The sequence below is a fragment of the Anomaloglossus baeobatrachus genome, chromosome 1 (assembly GCF_048569485.1).
Source record: "Anomaloglossus baeobatrachus isolate aAnoBae1 chromosome 1, aAnoBae1.hap1, whole genome shotgun sequence".
Taxonomy (NCBI): domain Eukaryota; kingdom Metazoa; phylum Chordata; class Amphibia; order Anura; family Aromobatidae; genus Anomaloglossus; species Anomaloglossus baeobatrachus.
In genome coordinates, this window is record NC_134353.1 from 26,525,373 (window position 1) to 26,547,299 (window position 21,927).

At 47.7% G+C, this 21,927-nt stretch overlaps 1 protein-coding gene across 7 annotated transcripts in view; it reads left to right on the forward strand.

The window, feature by feature from the left end:
* The window catches only part of DYSF (dysferlin), a 423,810-nt gene that overhangs the window by 314,706 nt on the left and 87,177 nt on the right, over nucleotides 1–21,927 (forward strand). For all 7 annotated transcript variants that reach the window (XM_075346129.1, XM_075346154.1, XM_075346146.1 and 4 more), the window contains one exon: nucleotides 2,629–2,794. In XM_075346129.1, coding sequence (XP_075202244.1) covers nucleotides 2,629–2,794 — 166 coding nt within the window. The remainder of the gene's footprint in view (nucleotides 1–2,628; nucleotides 2,795–21,927) is intronic.

The window sequence follows — 21,927 nt, forward strand, 5'->3', positions numbered from 1 at the left end:
GAGTAGCTTTCTCCTCTGCCCTTCCACTTGGGAGTAGCTTTCTCCTCTGCTTCTTCTACTTTACGAAGAGTTTTCTCCTCCTGTCACTCTGGTTTAAAAGGATCCTTTTCCACTGCCCCTTCCAATTTGAGAGGAGCTTTCTCCACTCCCTCCTCTATTCTGAAAAGATCTTTCTCCTCTGCACTCTGTACTGTGGAAGAGCTTTGTCCTCTGCTCACTCTATTCTGGGAAAAGCTTTCTATTCTGACCTCTCTACTCTGAGATGAGCTTTCTCGTCAGCTATGGGAGCAGTTTTCTCCTGTGCAGCCCTAATCTGGGAGGAGCTATCTTTTTTTGTCCCCCTCTACTCCATGAGAAGCTTTATTCACGGTTCCCTCCACTCTAGGAGAAGCTTTCTCTTCTCCCCATCTATTTTGAGAAGTGCTCCCAACTCTACCCCCTCTACTCTAGGAAGTGCTACCAACTCTGCCCCCTCTACTATGGGAGGAACTTTCTCCTCTGCCCCTACAATCTTGGATGAATTTTCTTCTCTGCTCCTTCTACTCTGGAAAGAGCTTCCTTCCTCTGCCCCTTTTCCTTTAAGAAGAGTTTTATCCTCTGCACTTTGTACTCTCAAAGGAGCTTTCTCCTCTGCTCTTTTTTACTTTAGGATAAGCTTCTCCTTGACTCTTTCTACTCTGGGAAGAGCTTTCTCCTCTGCTCTTTCTACCCAGGAAGGAGCTTTTTATTTTGTTCTTTCTCCTCTGGGAGGAGCTTTCTCCTCTGCTCTTTCTACTCTTGAAGGAGATTTGTCCTCTGCTCTTTCTACTCTTGGAGGAGCTTTCTCCTCTGCTCTTTCTACTCTTGGAGGAGCTTTCTCCTCTGCTCTTTCTACTCTTGGAGGAGCTTTCTCCTCTGCTCTTTCTACTCTTGAAGGAGTTTTCTCTACCGCTCTTTCTACCATGGGAGAAGCTTTCGCCTCTGTTTTTTCTCCTCTGCTCTTTCTTCTCTTGGAGGAGCTTTCTCCTGTGCTGTTTCTACTCTTCGAGGAGCTTTCTCCTCTGCTCTTTCTACTCTTGGAGGGGATTTCCCTTCTGCTATTTCTACTCTTGGAGGGGTTTTCTCCTCTGCTCTTTCTACTTTGGGTGGGGTTTTCTCCTCTGCTCTATATACTATTGAAAGAGTGTTCTCTTCTGCTCTATCTACTTAGGAGGAGCTTTCTCCTTCGCTCTTTCTATTCTAGGAGAAGCTTTCTCCTGTGCTCTTTCTACTTTGGGAGGAGCTTCCTCTGCTCTTTCTACCCTGGGAGGAGATTTCTCCTCTGCTCTTTCTACTCTGGGAAGAATTTTCTCCTCTGCTCTTTCTAGTCTGGGAGAAGCTTTCTTCTCTACTCTTTATACTATTGAAAGAGTTTTCTCTTCTGCTCTTTCTGTTCTTGGAGGCGCTTTCTCCTGGGCTCTTTCTACCCTGTGAGGAACTTTCTCCTCTGCTCGTTCTACTCTGGGAGGAGCTTTCTTCTCTACTCTTTTTACTTTGGGAGGAGCTTTCGCCTCTGCTCTTTCTACTTTGGGAGGAGCTTTCTCCTGGGGTCTTTCTACCCTGGGAGGAGCTTTCTCCTCTGCTCTTTCTACTCTTGGAGGAGCTTTCTCCTCTGCCATTTTTACTCTTGGAGGAGCTTTCTCCTCTGCTTTTTCTACTTTGGGAGGAGCTTTCTCCTCTGCTCTTTCTACTCTTGGAGGAGCTTTCTCCTCTGCTCTTTCTACTCTTGGAGGAGCTTTCTCCTCTGCTCTTTCTACTCTTGGAGGAGCTTTCTCCTCTGCCATTTTTACTCTTGGAGGAGCTTTCTCCTCTGCTCTTTCTACTCTTGGAGGAGCTTTCTCCTCTGCTCTTTCTACTCTTAGAGGAGCTTTCTCCTCTGCTTTTTCTACTCTTGGAGGAGCTTTCTCCTCTGCTCTTTCTACTCTTGGAGGAGCTTTCTCCTCTGCTCTTTCTACTCTTGGAGGAGCTTTCTCCTCTGCCATTTTTACTCTTGGAGGAGCTTTCTCCTCTGCTCTTTCTACTCTTGGAGGAGCTTTCTCCTCTGCTCTTTCTACTCTTGAAGGAGCTTTCTCCTCGGCTCTTTCTACTCTTGGAGGAGCTTTCTCCTCGGCTCTTTCTACTCTTGGAGGAGCTTTCTCCTCTGCTCTTTCTACTCTTAGAGGAGCTTTCTCCTCTGCTTTTTCTACTCTTGGAGGAGCTTTCTCCTCTGCTCTTTCTACTCTTGGAGGAGCTTTCTCCTCTGCTCTTTCTACTCTTAGAGGAGCTTTCTCCTCTGCTCTTTCTACTCTTAGAGGAGCTTTCTCCTCTGCTCTTTCTACTCTTGGAGGAGCTTTCTCCTCGGCTCTTTCTACTCTTGGAGGAACTTTCTCCTCGGCTCTTTCTACTCTTGGAGCAGTTTTCTGCTCACTCCTGGTCTTTTTAGAGATCTATTTTGTATGAGCTGCCAAGACGACTGTTGGAAAGGAAGTGACAATCGCTCTAAGCACACTTTTGGGTCACAGTTTGTCATTCTTTAAATCTAGAAGGTAATGTTATGTTGCAGAAGACGTGTTTACAATATTCTTCCTAAAGTTGAAATGTCAATTAACATCATCTTTTCTTGTTGTTCAGCGGCTGCCCAAAGAAGATCTCTACTGTCCTCCCATTATTGTGAAGGTCATTGATAATCGGCAGTTTGGACGGAAGCCCATAGTAGGACAATGTACTATTAACTCGTTGGAGGAGTATCACTGTGACCCCAGTTTGGAGGAAGCCGATATGGAAGAGGGACTGGCAGGTATAAGATGAAGCCACTTTTATATAGGCAATCAGGGCAGTCATTTTCCTTTTTTCCAATCTGTACATACAGTATATAGTTAATGGAAATTAATTACAGTGATGATGATCCTGGACATTGACACATACAGAATTGTGATTAGAGAATATTAGGTCATTGACAACTGTAATGCTAACCTGATCTCTCTGTGTGAATTATGCTCCTTAAAGGGAACCTGTCAGCAGAAATTTCACCCAAAACCTAAAAGCTTCCCCCTCTGCAGCTCCTGGGCTGCATTGTAGAAAGGTCCCTGTTATTATTGTGCCCCATGTGAGACCAAAATAAAGACTTTATAAAGTGGTACCTTTTTGTATTCAGATACTGTAAATCTGTCACGGGGGCGGGCTTTCTGGCGTCCGTTATTCTGCCTCCTGGTCCTGTATGCCGCCACCCATCGCTCCTTTCCATAGCTGATGCACCGCCCACTGCTCCAGCCATCCCCGCGCATGCCCAGTGCCAGTCTCACGGGACTGAGCAGTGTGACCGCTGGTGACGTGTGCGCAGGCAAGTGAGTATGGGCGGGGCTGTGATTGTTATCAGCAAGTACCCGCCCATAATCTCTTGAGCGCGCAAACCTCACCAGCGGTCACACTGTGCTCAGGGTAGATGCTAGACTGTATGGGCTGCTTCCAGGGATGACGTCCCTTTTGTCACGTGATAGGGGCGTGTTCAAAATACTATCACGTGACAAAAGCGACGTCATCCCTGGAAGCAGCCCATACAGTCTAGCATCTACCCAGAGCACAGTGTGACCGCTGGTGAGGTTTGCGCGCTCACGAGATTATGGGCGGGTACTTGCTGATAACAATCACAGCCCCGCCCATAATCACTTGCCTGCGCACACGTCACCAGCGGTCACACTGCTCAGTCCCGTGAGACTGGCACTGGGCATGCGCGGGGATGGCTGGAGCAGTGGGCGGTGCATCAGCTATGGAAAGGAGCGATGGGGGGCGGCATACAGGACCAGGAGGCAGAATAACGGACGCCAGAAAGCCCGCCCCCGTGTCACATTTACAGTATCTGAATACAGAAAGGTACCACTTTATAAAGTCTTTATTTTGGTCTCACATGGGGCACAATAATAACAGGGACCTTTCTAGAATGCAGCCCAGGAGCTGCAGAGGGGGAAGCTTTTAGGTTTTGGGCGAAATTTCTGCTGACAGGTTCCCTTTAAAGTACCGTAACTTCTAAAGGAGCCCTCCTTTGATTTTAGGATTATGGAACCTGATGAAATGCGGTCTATATGAAAGTAAAACTTGTTACTTGGGGTACAGCATAATGACACTGACACTAGGGGTACAGGATAATGACACTGGGGGTACAGGATAATGACACTGGCACTGGGGGTACAGGATAATGACACTGGGTGTACAGGATAATGACACTGGGGGTACAGGATAATGACACTGGGGGTACAGGATAATGACACTGGGGGTACAGGATAATGACACTGGGGGTACAGGATAATGACACTGGGGGTACAGGATAATGACACTGACACTGGGGGATACAGGATAATGACACTGGGGATACAGGATAATGACACTGGGGGTACAGGATAATGACACTGACACTGGGGGATACAGGATAATGACACTGGGGGTACAGGATAATGACACTGACACTGGGGTACAGGATAATGACACTGGGGATACAGGATAATGACACTGACACTTGGGGATACAGGATAATGACACTGGGGGTACAGGATAATAACACTGACACTGGGGGTACAGGATAATGACACTGGGGGTACAGGATAATAACACTGACACTGGGGGTACAGGATAATGACACTGGGGGTACAGGATAATGACACTGGGGGTACAGGATAATAACACTGACACTGGGGTACAGGATAATGACACTGGGGGTACAGGATAATGACGCCGGGGGTATAGGATAATAACACTGACACTGGGGGTACAGGATAATAACACTGACACTGGGGTACAGGATAATGACACTGGTGGTACAGGATAATGACACTGGGGGTACAGGATAATGACGCCGGGGGTATAGGATAATAACACTGACACTGGGGGTACAGGATAATGACACTGACACTGGGGGTACAGGATAATGACACTGGGTGTATAGCATAATAACACTAACACTGGTGGTACAGGATAATGACACTGGGGGTACAGGATAATGACACTGGGGGTACAGGATAATGACACTGGGGGTACAGGATAATGACACTGGGGGTACAGGATACTGACACTGGGTGTATAGGATAATAACACTGGGGGTACAGGATAATGACACTGACACTAGGGTACAGGATAATGACACTGGGGATACAGGATAATGACACTGACACTGGGGGATACAGGATAATGACACTGGGGATACAGGATAATGACACTGGGGGTACAGGATAATGACACTGACACTGGGGGATACAGGATAATGACACTGGGGGTACAGGATAATGACACTGACACTGGGGTACAGGATAATGACACTGGGGGTACAGGATAATGACACTGACACTGGGGGATACAGGATAATGACACTGGGGGTACAGGATAATGACACTGACACTGGGGGATACAGGATAATGACACTGGGGGTACAGGATAATGACACTGACACTGGGGTACAGGATAATGACACTGGGGATACAGGATAATGACACTGACACTGGGGGATACAGGATAATGACACTGGGGGTACAGGATAATAACACTGACACTGGGGGTACAGGATAATGACACTGGGGGTACAGGATAATAACACTGACACTGGGGGTACAGGATAATGACACTGGGGGTACAGGATAATAACACTGACACTGGGGGTACAGGATAATGACACTGGGGGTACAGGATAATAACACTGACACTGGGGTACAGGATAATGACACTGGGGGTACAGGATAATAACACTGACACTGGGGGTACAGGATAATGACACTGGGGGTACAGGATAATAACACTGACACTGGGGATACAGGATAATGACACTGGGGGTACAGGATAATAACACTGACACTGGGGGTACAGGATAATGACACTGGGGGTACAGGATAATAACACTGACACTGGGGGTACAGGATAATGACACTGGGGGTACAGGATAATAACACTGACACTGGGGTACAGGATAATGACACTGGGGGTACAGGATAATAACACTGACACTGGGGGTACAGGATAATGACACTGGGGGTACAGGATAATAACACTGACACTGGGGGTACAGGATAATGACACTGGGGGTACAGGATAATAACACTGACACTGGGGGCACAGGATAATGACACTGGGGTACAGGATAATGACACTGACACTGGGGGTACAGGATACTGACACTGGGGGTACAGGATAATGACACTGACACTGGGGGTACAGGATAATAACACTGACACTGGGGGCACAGGATAATGACACTGACACTGGGGGTACAGGATAATAACACTGACACTGGGGGCACAGGGCACAGACACTGAATTTTCCAGTCTCCTCCTGGATCCGGTCCTGCGTCCTCGGTATTATGCCGCTAGATTTACAGGATATATTCTGGGTTTTATGGAGCGAGCTCTGCTCTGTAAATCACTTATGTTCCATCTCTTGTAAATTCTTGCAACTTTTACACTTGATTCTATTTTCGTCGTGTGTGATATAAGTTTCATGTAAAAATATATTGTGTTCATAAAGTGTTATATTCACTGACACCTAACTATGAGGAAAGTGCTGATCTGACGACTCCTGATTATTTCTGGCCAACGTGAGATTTTCGATGTATCTAGTATGTTATTCTCAAGAAATCTTCCCTGCGAAGAAACGAGTAAGGAAACATTGTACTAAATGTAAATCCCCCAATAGGCTGTGCACCTTAAATCTTCCGGGTAACGGCAACTGTTTACGGGCAGCGTAAAGAAAACATTAATTCTATATCGTTAGAATCAATGGAGGTCCAGCAGCCATCACCGGAGCCCGAGTGCAGAATGAAGGGCATAACCTCTCCACCAAATTGAAGAAGGATTGTGAAACCAAACGTGTTTATTAGAGATGGGTGAACCCACAGATGTTCGGGATTGGCGGGGCCAGACAGACTTTTTAAAAAAAAAAAAAATACCATTCAGGACTGGACTTGACCCGAACTTGAGCTCGGACCCAAAACCTCATATAGGACTATGGAGACTCAAATTCTAGTGCTATAAAATGGTGGTAGTAAGGGGGAGGGGCTGCAAAAGGAAGAAAAATGGGGAGCAGGACAGGTATACATACCGAGTAATCACAGCTCTCATTAACCTCTTATATTTCCCTGGTTTACACCACACCAGGGCAATCGGGATAAGCCAGGTAAGTGCAAGGACTTGCACATCTATTCTGGTGTGGCTGCAGGCTGCTATTTTTAATCTGGGAAGGCCCAATAACCATAGGCCCCCTAGCCTGACAATACCAGCCCCCAGCTGCCTGCTTTATCTTGGCTGGGTATCAAAATTGGGGGAACCCCAAGTCGTTTTTTTTTTAATTATTTGTATAATAAAAAAAACTGCATAGGGTACCTAGTATAATGATAGACAGCCAAGATAACGCACACAGTTGGGAGCTTTATGAGCCAGACCTTTTTTCGTGCCTGTGGTTAGCCGCTCCCATTTTGGCGGACTCCGTGTTACGGGGGGCTGTCTGATAATAACTGAAAGGAGTATCAGACAGTCAGGGTCCACCGTGCAAAGACTTTGCTGCAGACTATGGCAGAGTGCAATACCTCTGTTAACTCACAGAAGGATATAATAAGTAAGTAAAGCAATTCCTCCCTTACTTGGAGGGTGTGTGGAATGATCTCTGTTAATAATCACAGAGACAAAGGCAATGTGTGCGAAATGGCACCTACCTAGGTCCGCTCTTCTAGTGGTGCAAAAGAGACGAACAGCAGCGTAAGCCGCACAAAGCTCCTACCTGCGTTCGCTCCACTAGTGTGCGAGGACACGAACCACTAGATATGGCACCTGCCTAGGTCCGCTCTTCTAGTGGTGCAAAAGAGACGAACAGCAGCGTAAGCCGCACAAAGCTCCTACATCTGTTCGCTCCCCTAGTGTGCGAGGATACGAACAACTGCCAGACGCAGTATAAGGAACGTTACCCTAGCGGCAACGTCCACCTATGAGTAGAATCACAAGGCCCAGCCAGACCATGTGCCTCAGGCACCTGCCTATGTCCGCTCCCCTAAGAGAAAAGGATACGGACAGCAGCCGAAGCTGTAAGGTATAAGAACGCTACCCTGCCGGTAGCGCTCACCTAGCATAGACAGAGGGATGCCTAGAGGAACGCGCACAGAGCGTCTACTCATATGCATGAACCAAGAGGACTGAGCACCATGCGGCGTGTGTCAGGGTCTTATATAGACTCTGTGCCTCATCCAAGATGGAGGACACCAGAGCCAATCCGCTGCCAGAACGACAGGAGTGACGTCATGCTGGCCTATCACCGAGCAAGACGTGACAAGCACATGACCAGCGACCAATCGGCATAGAAGGTGTCAGAGACATGTGACCTCGTGTCAGCGATGATGTCACCCGCACATGTGCAATGGCTCCAAGATTGGACTTAGTCTCCGGCGCTCGCACATGTGCAGTAGCAAGAAATCTGGACTTAGTCTCCAGCGCTCGCACATGTGCAGTAGCAAGAAATCTGGACTTAGTCTCCAGCGCTCGCACATCTGCAGTAGCAAGAAATCTGGACATAGTCTCCAGTGCTCGCAGCAACCGTAACAGTACCTCCCCCTCAAGGGCCCCCCTCCCGGCGACGCAGGTAATCGGCAACTAAGTCGGGAGCATGGACAGCCTCCTCAGGCTCCCAAGAGCGATGTTCCGGGCCATAGCCCTCCCAATCTATCAAGAAGAACCTGCGCCCTCTAACCATCTTAGAACCAACTATGGCTCGTACCTCATAGCTAGAGCGAGAGGAATCAGAGGCAGGAGAGTGCACTTCACGAGCGTGAGGTAAAATAGCCGGCTTTAGCAGTGAGACATGGAATTTGTCATGAATCCTAAGATGGACAGGTAACTTCAATTGATAGACTACAGGATTTACCTGTCGAAGAACCTCATAAGGACCCAGGAAGCGAGGAGCAAATTTGACAGAGCTCACTCTAAGTCTCACGTGTTTTGCAGAGAGCCACACAAAGTCCCCTGGAGAAAAGACAGGAGCCGGGCGACGAAACCGATCGGACACCGTCTTCATACGGTCCTTAGCTGCTTGGATCGACTCTTGAGTCCGATCCCAAACCTCTCTGGCATTAGTTGCCCAGTCAGCCACAAGAGGAGGAGGTGCAGCAGCGGGAAACGGTACTGGTACCCTAGGGTGTTGCCCATTATTGAGTACGAACGGTGTCTGCCCAGTGGCCTCAGCCAGCGAATTGTTAAGGGCAAATTCTGCCCAGGGTAGGAGGGAGGACCAGTTATCGTGGTTCTCAGCAACAAAGTGTCGAAGGTATATAATCATAGATTGATTGGTACGTTCAACCAAACCATTAGTCTCCGGATGGTATGCCGAAGAGAGATTCAACTCAATTTGCAGAAGGCTACAAAGATCTCGCCAGAAACGGGAAGTAAATTGCGGGCCTCTATCACAAATGATACGATCTGGCATCCCGTGAAGCCTAAAGACATGCTTGAGGAATAGTTTGGCTAGTACCCTGGAAGATGGGATTCTCGATAACGGTACGAGATGAACCATCCGGGAGAAATGGTCCGTAATGACCCACACAAATCTATGTCCCTGTGAACATGGAAGATCACCCACAAAGTCCATGCCTACCACCTCCCATGGTCTATCTGGCACTGGTAAAGGATGCAAGAGCCCAGCCGGTCTCTGCCGTAATGGACGGTTGCGAGCACACGAGTAGCAGGAACCGACATATCTCTTGACGTGGCTGGCTAAGTGTGGCCACCAATACCACCTCTCCAGTAACTCTCGTGTCCGCCTAATACCAAAATGCCCACCCACCTTTGAGGTGTGGGCCCATGACAGTATATCATTCTGTCGATCAGGCGGAACAAAGGTCTTGCCCGGTGGGATTTGGTCTAACGTCACAGGGGAGAGCGTATGAAAAACCCTGGAGGGAAGGATAAGACGAGGTTCGTCAATCTCTTCCTGGGTAGAAAGCATAGAGCGAGACAGGGCGTCTGCCTTGTTATTCTTACTCCCAGACAGATAGTTGATGGAGAAGTGAAAGCGGGAGAAAAACAAGGACCAGCGGGCTTGGCGAGGATTCAGACGCTGAGCGGTTTGTAAGTACGTCAGATTCTTATGGTCTGTATAGACCTGGAAAGGATGTTTCGCTCCTTCCAGCAAGTGACGCCACTCCTCCAAGGCTAATCTCAAGGCGAGCAGTTCCCTATCCCCAATGGTATAGTTTCTCTCTGCCGGTGAAAAGGTTTTAGCAAAGAAGAAACACGGCCTTTTTCTACCTGCACCGTTCTTTTGATACAAGACCGCACCAGCACCCACTGAAGAGGCATCAACCTCTAAGAGGAAGGGCTTATTCTCATCGGGTCTTTGAAGAACGGGAGCAGTTGAAAAGTGTCTTTTTACTGCCTCAAAAGCCTGAGATGTCTCAGTAGACCAGGCTTTGGGATTAGCACCTTTCTTAGTCAAGGCCACCAAAGGGGTCACCAAAGTAGAAAAATGGGGTATGAACTGCCTGTAATAATTTATGAATCCTAAGAAGCGTTGCACCGCCTTCAAGGAATGAGGTTCGGACCATTGCAGGACAGCAGAGAGCTTCGCAGGATCCATAGCCAGACCCTCTTGTGAGATAATGTAACCCAAAAAAGGCAATGAGGACTGCTCGAATACACATTTCTCGAGTTTAGCAAACAATGAGTGCTCCCTTAAACGGGAAAGGACACGAACGACATCCTGACGATGAGTCTCCAGATCAGGAGAAAAAATCAGGATGTCGTCCAGATACACCACTACTGAGGATAACAGTAAATCCCTGAACACATCGTTTACGAAGTCCTGAAATACTGCGGGTGCATTACATAACCCAAAAGGCATGACGAGGTATTCATAGTGACCGTCTCGGGTGTTAAAAGCGGTCTTCCATTCGTCACCCTTTCGAATTCGTACCAAGTTATACGCACCCCGCAGATCCAACTTCGTAAAAACTTGAGCTCCTCTCAGTCTGTCAAAGAGCTCCGAAATTAAAGGTAATGGGTATTTGTTCTTTATTGTGATTGCGTTGAGACCCCTGTAATCTATGCAGGGACGCAAATCACCCTCTTTCTTCCGAACAAAGAAAAACCCAGCTCCCGCGGGAGAGACAGACTTACGAATGAACCCCTTCTCTAAACTCTCTCTTATATAGGTCGACATGGCCTCCGACTCAGGTATCGACAGGGGGTAAACCCTGCCTTTAGGTGGAACCGAACCTGGGATAAGGTCTATGGCACAGTCATACGGCCTATGGGGTGGAAGAACCTCAGCACCCTGTTTGGAGAACACGTCAGCGAAATCCAAATAGGGTGTAGGTATGGGAGAGAGATCAGTTGATGCAACCGCAACGACCTTAGGTGGTAAGGGAAGACATCGGGACTGACATTTCGAACCCCAACTAATAATGCTGTCAGACTCCCAGTCAATGTGAGGAGCATGAGTCCGAAGCCATGGAAGACCCAGAAGGACGTCGTCTATACCCTCAGGCAAAACAAGAAAAGAAATCTCCTCTATGTGACCCTGAGACAGGGAAAGGCGCAAGGGAACTGTCCTCAATGTAATGGAGTCAGACAACATAGTTCCATTAACAACACGGACAGGAATAGGCGCCTCTAACATGATAGAGGGAATATTGTGTCCCTTTACAAATCCTGAGGACACAAAAATCCCGTCAGCTCCGGAATCCACAAAAGCCATAATAGGCCATGTATTCTCAGATAACGAGAGCTGACCTGGGATACAACACTTAGAGGGTGCAGAAGACGTCTCTAGTAACCCCCCTCTAATGGTTACTAGGCCAGGGAGTTTCCCTGACGACTAGGACACTTGTTGGCATAGTGCCCAGCCTGACGACATACGTAACATATAGGAGGACCAGACTTGCGTAGTCTGGAGGACGTATGACCTAACTCCATAGGAGTGGGAGATGTTTCAGATGCTGAGGAAGATGGTAGTGGACCCTCAACAACTGGAATAGCCCGATGCTTAGGGCGTGAGGAAGAGACCTCGAGTCTACGTTCCTTATGGCGTACATCGATCCTCGTTGCTACTGTGATCAAGTCCTCCAGAGAAGCAGGGACCTCACGAGTAGCAAGGGCATCCTTGACATAGCCTGCCAACCCTCTCCAGAAGATAGGAATCAACACCTTCTCTGGCCAATCTAGTTCTGCCACCAGAGTTCTAAAAGCAATGGCATAAGAACTAGTGGATAACGAACCCTGAGATAGATCTAACAGTCTCAGGGCCGCATCATGGGTAACCTGCGGACCCATGAATACCGCCTTAAGAGCATCAAGAAAGTCTTGATGTCTCAGAGTAACCACATCAGAGCGCTCCCATAGGGGAGTCGCCCATTCTAAGGCTTTGTCCTGAAGTAAGGAGATGATAAAGCCTACTCTGGACCTCTCCGTAGAGAAGCGAGAAGAGTTGACCTCTAGGTGTATCTGACACTGACTAATGAAACCACGACATGATCTGGCATCGCCAGAATATCTGTTTGGCAGAGCAAGTCGAGGATCATGTGCAGATGTCACCATGGTCTGAGGTTTATCCTCTATACTCTTGAGCCGTGACTCAAGTACTTGTATGTAACGGTGTAACTGCTGATATTCTGCCATAACTGCCAGACCCTTGGCTCAGTCCTAATGTTACGGGGGGCTGTCTGATAATAACTGAAAGGAGTATCAGACAGTCAGGGTCCACCGTGCAAAGACTTTGCTGCAGACTATGGCAGAGTGCAATACCTCTGTTAACTCACAGAAGGATATAATAAGTAAGTAAAGCAATTCCTCCCTTACTTGGAGGGTGTGTGGAATGATCTCTGTTAATAATCACAGAGACAAAGGCAATGTGTGCGAAATGGCACCTACCTAGGTCCGCTCTTCTAGTGGTGCAAAAGAGACGAACAGCAGCGTAAGCCGCACAAAGCTCCTACCTGCGTTCGCTCCACTAGTGTGCGAGGACACGAACCACTAGATATGGCACCTGCCTAGGTCCGCTCTTCTAGTGGTGCAAAAGAGACGAACAGCAGCGTAAGCCGCACAAAGCTCCTACCTCTGTTCGCTCCCCTAGTGTGCGAGGATACGAACAACTGCCAGACGCAGTATAAGGAACGTTACCCTAGCGGCAACGTCCACCTACGAGTACAATCACAAGGCCCAGCCAGACCATGTGCCTCAGGCACCTGCCTATGTCCGCTCCCCTAAGAGAAAAGGATACGGACAGCAGCCGAAGCTGTAAGGTATAAGAATGCTACCCTGCCGGTAGCGCTCACCTAGCATAGACAGAGGGATGCCTAGAGGAACGCGCACAGAGCGTCTACTCATATGCATGAACCAAGAGGACTGAGCACCATGCGGCGTGTGTCAGGGTCTTATATAGACTCTGTGCCTCATCCAAGATGGAGGACACCAGAGCCAATCCGCTGCCAGAACGACAGGAGTGACGTCATGCTGGCCTATCACCGAGCAAGACGTCACAAGCACATGACCAGCGACCAATCGGCATAGAAGGTGTCAGAGACATGTGACCTCGTGTCAGCGATGATGTCACCCGCACATGTGCAATGGCTCCAAGATTGGACTTAGTCTCCGGCGCTCGCACATGTGCAGTAGCAAGAAATCTGGACTTAGTCTCCAGCGCTCGCACATGTGCAGTAGCAAGAAATCTGGACTTAGTCTCCAGCGCTCGCACATGTGCAGTAGCAAGAAATCTGGACTTAGTCTCCAGCGCTCGCACATGTGCAGTAGCAAGAAATCTGGACATAGTCTCCAGTGCTCGCAGCAACCGTAACACTCCGGTTGTCCTTGCATTCACGCATGGCCACCATGTAGCACTACGTTCCAGTCACTGCACGCTTGGATTTAGCTGAGTTTTTCAGGGGTGCCAGCCAATCCCTTTAATTTTCTTCTACCAATCCATAACCACCTCTGCGGGGTGACAATGATTCGGGGGACAGAAGGGTGCAACCTTTTATCTTATGAAACGGCAAAGTAAAACAATCTGAGATGTCCTCGAATCCAAGTAAAATGCTGCGTTACTTTCCGTGGGTGCTGTGGACTCCACCGGGACAATCGAGCCCTTCGCCCCCGGTCATAACCTGCAACGTGTCTCGTACATAAAAAGTGACAGTTCAGATATAGTCTCTGTCGCCGCCGCTGATGGACTCGTTCAGTTTTTGGCACCGTGTTCCCCGAAGCCTTTGTCTTTACCTTGGCAGCGTGCCAACATTTACACGTCTGTACGACCCGCTTTCTTTATCCTGGCAGGCGTTTTTTTTTCTTTTTTTTATGTTATTTAATGTAACACTCAGCTCACCGCCTTCCCCACCGAGAGAATAATTGCTGTTTCTTTTGAATTCTGTTTTCAAAGAGATTTTTTTCCTTCTGGTTGGAAATATTACTAGAAGAGGGGTGTTATTCCAGGCCTGGCGGGGCTCGTCTCATTAACACGTCAGGGCCCAGACGTACCAATAAGCCATGTGGACAGTGACGTGTGTCCGAACGCCCCGGGACAGCCAGTAACACAGGGGTGCTATCACCAGCTGATGAGTCTAATGGTCTCGCTATTTTGCTTTTTGGCATTGAGTACAGACATGGATTTTTTAGAATTCCTGCTGAGTGCATGTAGACAAATCTAGAGAACCTTGTTGACACCCTACTTCAAAAAAACACTTAGTTACATACTTGAAATCAAGTTGTTAAAAATTTTATTTAGTTACCATTAATCTGGCTGTGCCTTGACTACTTTTGAGCTCTGAATGGCACAGTTATACCCAGGATCGGACTGGCCCACCGGAGAACCAAAGAATATTCTGGTGGGCCCAGGCACTGGCCCCTGCTGGCAGGGCTGCCAATGCCCCTACTGATGGGGCATGGAGAAGAGAGAGCCCCGGCCGGCATGGGTAATTACTTTGCTTTCTTAAGCCCCGGGCTGGGCCCCCCTCCACAGCCCCACTCCCACATGACTAATCTGCATGCGATGCGCTTCGCATGCAAATTAGCTTTGTGGTTGAGCCAGGGTCAGTGGAGCAAAACAGGGCCTGGGAATGTCATCCTGCGGTCCAGCATGATGAGGTCATGAAGCTGCGACCTCATCACACTGCTGCAAGCAACACAGAGCCGCAGAGGTGACAAGGAAATGGCGGGGAAGGTAAACGCTCCATGAGCTGAAGACAGGGCCGGGAGATGGTAGTATAAGAGTAAGGTCAGGGACCTTAGATGATAACCCCCACTCTACCGGTAAAAGAAAAAAAAAAGCATAGAGAGAGCCTTTAAGAAGTGTATTACCTTGTATTATACCCTGATATTATTATTATTTATTATTATAGCGCCATTTATTCCATGGCGCTTTACAAGTGAAAGAGGGTATACGTACAACAATCATCAACAGTACAAAACAGACTAGTACAGGAGGAGAGAGGACCCTGCCCGCGAGAGCTCACAGTCTACAGAGAATGGGTGATGGTACAATAGGTGAGGACAGAGCTGGTTGCGCAGTGGTCTTCTGGACTGAGGGCTATTGTAGGATGTAGGCTTGTTGGAAGAGGTGGGTCTTGAGGTTCCTCTTGAAGCTTTCCATATTAGCATGTTTTACCACACAATTGGTCGTCTTATATTTATTTCTATGTAGCTACATAGTAGGCTCCAAGAATGATTTTCTCTGGTAGGCCCAAGGTACTCCAGTCCGACACTGGTTATACCCTGTATTGCCACCCACCTGGGCTGACTGCCTTACAGCGGTCATACTTGGTAATGACGTTGACACGGCTTGTATCGTACATAGAATAACTTACTTATCGACTTCTTTTGCTAGATCTATTGGGCAGATGCTCATCATTGGCATTCTAGGACTATTGGCATAAAAAATAGAGCATAACTGTATCACAGGTTAAACATAGATGAAAGTCAACATCAGAACTGTGGACATGATGACAGACCCAGTTTCTATTGAATCAAGCTAAGATTATCATGGAGCTCTTTGCGTTTGGGCATTGGGAAAATAAGCGTCGGCCAAATGAGCTTTAAATGGACATCTCTCCATTGCATGTGGCCACTCTTTGGGTTGGGACTGACGCTGAGATACCCATACACCTTAGATAGAGGTTGTTAGGCTAACAGCTCTTTCCCTTGATTGCTCCGGTACGCCGCCATGTAAATGAATGTTCAAAGATGTGTTTTCAAAGGACAGAGCGGTGTAAGGAAGTGCCAGATACAATTGTTAGTGGCTTATTTCCCGTGGTAACGGTAAAGACCTGGCATGGTAGATGGGATGCCTAGACCCAAGCTTAGGTCACTATATAACTCTATAGTGTTGTGTATGGGAGCTGGGGAAATCAGTGCCGGCTATAAGAGCATTCAGTGGACAGCTTTCTGTTGCTTCAGGGTCACCTTTTGGCTCAGACAACATCTAAGGTGCCCAAACACCTTAGGGGAGATATAATAGCTTTTGACCATGTGACCTTTATCTATCTTTTCCAGTAGTCCTCCATACACATTCATGATATAAATGTGTTTTCCAATGATGGAACTATAGTATGCATCTCCCCCGGTATTCATACATACATTTTTCAAACATTTGTATTCAGAGTAGTATCGAGTAAGGTGCTACCAAATACCTTTGTCTATGGACTATCTTCCAAGGACTCAAAAGGATCTGGCATTGTAGAAGTAATGGCTAGAGCCAATTGTCCCAAACGTAGATCACCATGGAACTCCAAAGTGATGTGTATGAGGAGTTGTTTTAGATAGATGTTGGCCATATGAGCTTTGAATGGGCAAGTGTTTTGTAGCATATGGCCACCTTTTGGCTAAGATTACACTTAAGGTGTCCATATACCTTAAATAGAGGTTGTTTGACCAACAGCTATCTCCCTCAATTTCCCTGGTGCTCCTGTGTATGCATGCACCATTCAAATGTGTTTCCAAGGATAGTGTAGAGGAAGGTGCTGCCAGACACCCCTGAAGGTGACTTATCTCCCAAGAAAGCAAAAGGATCTGGCATTGTAGAAGTGATGCCTAGACCCAATTGTCCCAAACTTAGGTCACCATGGAATTCTATAGGGATGTGTATGAGATGTTGGGGGAGATAGATGTTGGCCAAATGAGCTTTGAATGGGCAAGTGTTTTTTTTTTTTTTTTTTTTTTAAATCAGGTTCATTTTTATTTAACAGCAAAATTATACAACACATAAAATAAATTCCCCGCATAGAAATATCACAGAAAGGGGAAAAACCTTTAGTCAATAAGAAAAACCACAGAAATAACATAATAAACAATGCACCCGCAGTCCACGTCTCATTTCAATATGGGTCTCAAAGTGCATATTATTTCCCAATATATTCTCCATAGTATAGCTTACCCAGCATCATTATGACATTATATATATACACATATATATATATATACATACATACATACATACACACACACACACACACACACACACACACGCACGCACGCACGCACACACACACACACACACACACACACACACACACACACACGCACACATATTCCAGCAGTACACATATCACCCTATTTGAGGAAATTTGTTAACCGGTCAGAAGGAGAAGGACCTGGTCGCTCGCACTATCCTGCAGTAACGCCGAGGAGGGAAGGCCTGGGGTATCCAACCATGCCCCCCAGATCTTATAGAACTTTTTCAATGCATTTCTTTTAAGGTATACTCCTCTCTCCAGTCGAAGTATAGCGTTTACTCTTTCCCTAAAATCCCCGATGACCGGAGGCGCTGGGTCCAACCAGTGGTAGGCCAACAGTTTTCTAGCCTGGTATAAGAGACGTGTAATACCGACCATTACCGGCAAACTCAAGTCCACCTCCCCTTCCAGTAGACCCAGGATACATATAATAGGTCTTGGCTGTAGACGGATATTGAAAACTTGTCTAACAATTCTAGTACTGCCCTCCAGTAATCTTCAATGTTCCCACAGGACCACATCATATGCATCAGATTCGCACCCTCCTGTCCGCACCTAGGACACAGATCATCCATCCTAACTCCCATCTTATGCAATAGACTAGGTGTCCTATATACTCTATGTAACAGGAATAGCTGTGACAATCGTTGGCCTTCAGATACAGCAAGGCTTGGAGTCTGAGACAGGACCTCACCCCACTGTTCCTCTGTCATAGGGCCTAGGTCCCTCTCCCACTTCTCTCTAGCCTGCAAAAGGAATTTGTCGAGGTGTCTGGATAACATTACTGTATATAACCTAGAAATAATACCATAGGTGCGGTCAGATGTCAACAAATCAGTAAGAGTGTGATTCCGCTCTATCCTAATGTCCATACGACGTGTCTGTGTCTCATAGGCATGACGGAGCTGCAGGTATTGGTAAAAGGAACTGTGCGGTATCCCAAACTCAGCTTGAAGCTGGTCAAATCTTTTAAGTATATTATTCTGAAGAATCTGAGACACCTGATGCACCCCCCTGCTCACCCACATTCTCCAACCCGGGAGTCTCTGCAGCTCCGCCAGTCCACGATTATGCCATAAGGGACAGTACTCAGTCATTCCTGATATTCCCAGCAACTCCTTCCCTCTATCCCACACCTTGTACATCAATGATAATGTTGGATATAATGTTCCTCCTCTGGGTGAGTATCCTGCGTCCAAAAAAGCCATTGGGTATCCCCATTCTGCAAGGCCCCTCACCAATTTGCCCCCAGCGTCATATGCCTCACCCTTTCCCCACCCCCTGAAGTGCTGCATCTGTGCCGCAACATAATAAACCCACGGGTTGGGGACTGCCAGACCCCCATCCTCCTTCCCTCTCTGCAGGGTCTCAAGGCGGATTCTAGCCTGCTGCTTTTTCCACAAGAGTTCCCGAAACAAAGTGTTGATTTTACGGAAAAATTTCCAGTGGATCCATATTGGGGCGTTGTGGAGAAGATACAGAAGTTTGGGCATCAGTACCATTTTTAGTAGATTAGCACGGCCAATAAGGGACAGTGGGAGTCGACACCAGGCATCTATCTTGTTCCTAAACTGAGCCAACACTGGTTCCAGATTTTGAGAGTAGTAATCACGCGGTCGGGCACTAACCACAATCCCCAGGTATTTAAATGTATCTACTGTCGGAATTGGCAGCCCCAGAGTACTAAAATTAGATGGGGGTGGATCTATAGGGAGCAGGGCCGATTTCTTCCAGTTTATTAGGAGTCCCGAGCGCCTACCAAATTCTTTAATAATATTAATTGCTGGGCCCACCGATGTCCCCACCTCCCTGAGATACAGCAACAAATCGTCCGCATAGAGGGAAACCTTATGCTCCAGACCGCCTATCTCAAACCCCTTTATGCCAGCGGATGCACGAAGCATAGCCGCCAATGGCTCAATTGCCGCTGCAAATAGTAATGGAGAGAGAGGACAGCCCTGTCTCGTGCCCCTGGCCAAATTAAAAGACGAGGAGGTACAACGATTAACTCGAATCCTGGCCCGCGGAGAGGCATATAACAATTTGACCCAGCCAATAAATCTGGAGCCAAGACCCAATTTCTCCAAAACTACCCATAGGAAATTCCATTCAATACTGTCAAAGGCCTTGGCTGCATCTAATGACAGGACTGCTCTCTCCTTGTTTCTCCCTTCAGAACTTAGCTGTATCCCCAGGAATAAACGTCGCAAATTAATGGAAGTAGATTTATTGGGGATGAATCCAGTCTGATCCTCGTGGATCACTGACGTGATCACCCGGGATAATCTGTTAGCTAGAATTTTAGCGATTCATATCTAATGTAAGCAGCGAGATGGGGCGATAGGAAGGGCAAGTGTTTTTAGCGTATGGCCACCTTTTAACTAGAATTACACTTAGGTTGTCTCTGTACCTTAGATGGAGGTTGTTTGACCAACAGCTATCTCCCCCGATTCCTCGGTGCTCCTCAATACAGATGCACCATTCAAATATGTCTTCAAAAATAGTGTAGAGTAAGTTGCTCCCAGACACGACACCACCGATGGTGACTTATTGCCCAAGGAAACAAAAGCCTTAATTGTAATTCAACATTTCTGAGATGATGTCAGGTGGGAGCGGGATCATCCATTTTGAATACAAGTAGCTTGATTCTTTTTTGCTCCCAAAGGTGTCTGGCAGATGCCACCTCTTTTCATCCCATACAGAACACAAGATAGCTTGACCATGCCATGGTTGCATGGGTATCACAACAAATTGCACTTGGGCTAACTATTGCATGGTCACAGGTATTGGATGTGAATGATCTTCTTTAGCCTAGTGTCACGATGACTGTGAGATAGCAGGGAATCGGGGCTCCTAAGCTGTCCCTTAAGCTAGAGGTCCTATGTTATCCCTAATCTCAGGGATACTCCTGGTGGTGGAGACGCCTGAGTCCCTTTCCTGGTCCTGCTCTGATTCCCTGTCCCCTCAGGTAGTGGACAGCAGTCTGATGAAACCCACCAATAAATGCAGACAAGGGAAAACCAAAACTCTGTCACACAGCACATACACATGAAGGAAAAGACAATAAGAGGTTCAGGAGGAAAAACAAGAGCAGGTAGGAAGCTATAAAACTACAGGGGTAAACTCCACAACTGCACCAAACTACTTTCACCATTAAGTCTGGGACACCACACCTCACAGACTAACATAAGATAAACTATAGCTGCAATGAGTGAAAGGTTTTCACCAGCATAAATAGGTGGAGAAGCCAATGTGATAGGTCTACCCACAACATGTGACCAAAGGAGCAAGCAGACTAGCAGAGATTAACTCTTGTTAGCCTGCCTAGGATTCAGCACATAGCAGGTTGACACCCAAGTCTGCCTGTGTTGATCCCAGACACCAGAGAAACCATTGGGCAGAGTGACAGAATCTGTAATCTGAACAGAGCCCCATGTCGCCCTGACAGTCGGCGAAGTTTGTGCAAAACTCAGTAGGGGTTCTAGCTGTCACATAAAGATTTCTCTACACTTTGGATAGTGGTTGGCTGAATGTGCAGCTATCTCACCCAACTCCCCCATACACATGCATGTGTCAGTATTCCATAACCGGTGAACGGGAGCCCAGTCATCCCTGGCTCTTATTTTGAGTAGCCAGATTGCCTCAGCATTCCATGTGCATCATGCCGCAATGATGATGTTAAGGCCCCTTTACACACTGAGACTTTCAGCGATCCCACCAGCAATCCCAACCTGGCCGGGATCGCTACAAAGTCTCTGGTGAGTCTCTGGTGAGCTGTCAAACAGGCAAACCTGGCCAACGACGCAACAGCGATCCGGACCTGCAGAACGACCTAGCTAGTCAAACACTGGAAACGAGTGATGTGTCACAATATCTGTCAATCACTATTCTCTGTCAGTCGGTCTCTCCCTCTCGGTCTCTATTCTCTCTCTGTCGGTCCGTCACTATTATTATCTCTGTCCCTCTCTCACAGTCTGTCGGTCATTTTCCCCTCCTCTCTCATACTCACCGATCCCCGATCACCGGCGCGGCACTGCACGGCATTCACACTGCTGCGGCGGCTTTTACTGTTTTGAAAAAGCCGGCCGCTCATTAAACAATTTCGTATTCCCTACTTTCCCTGCCCACAGGCGCCTATGATTGGTTGAAGTGAGACACGCCCCCACGCTGAGTGACAGGTGTCTCACTGCACCCAATCACAGCAGCCGGTGGGCGTGTTTATACTGTGCAGTGAAATTGGGCTGCCAATAACTCCTTATTACCCCGATTTGCCAACGCACCAGGGCAAATCGGGAAGAGCCGGGTACAGTCCCAGAACTGTCGCATCTAATGTATGCGGCAATTCTGGGCGGCTGCTGACTGATATTGTTAGGCTGGGGGGCTCCCCATAACGTGGAGCTCCCCATCCTGAGAATACCAGCCTTCAGCCGTATGGCTTTATCTGGCTGGTATTAAAATTGGGGGGGACCGCACGCCGTTTT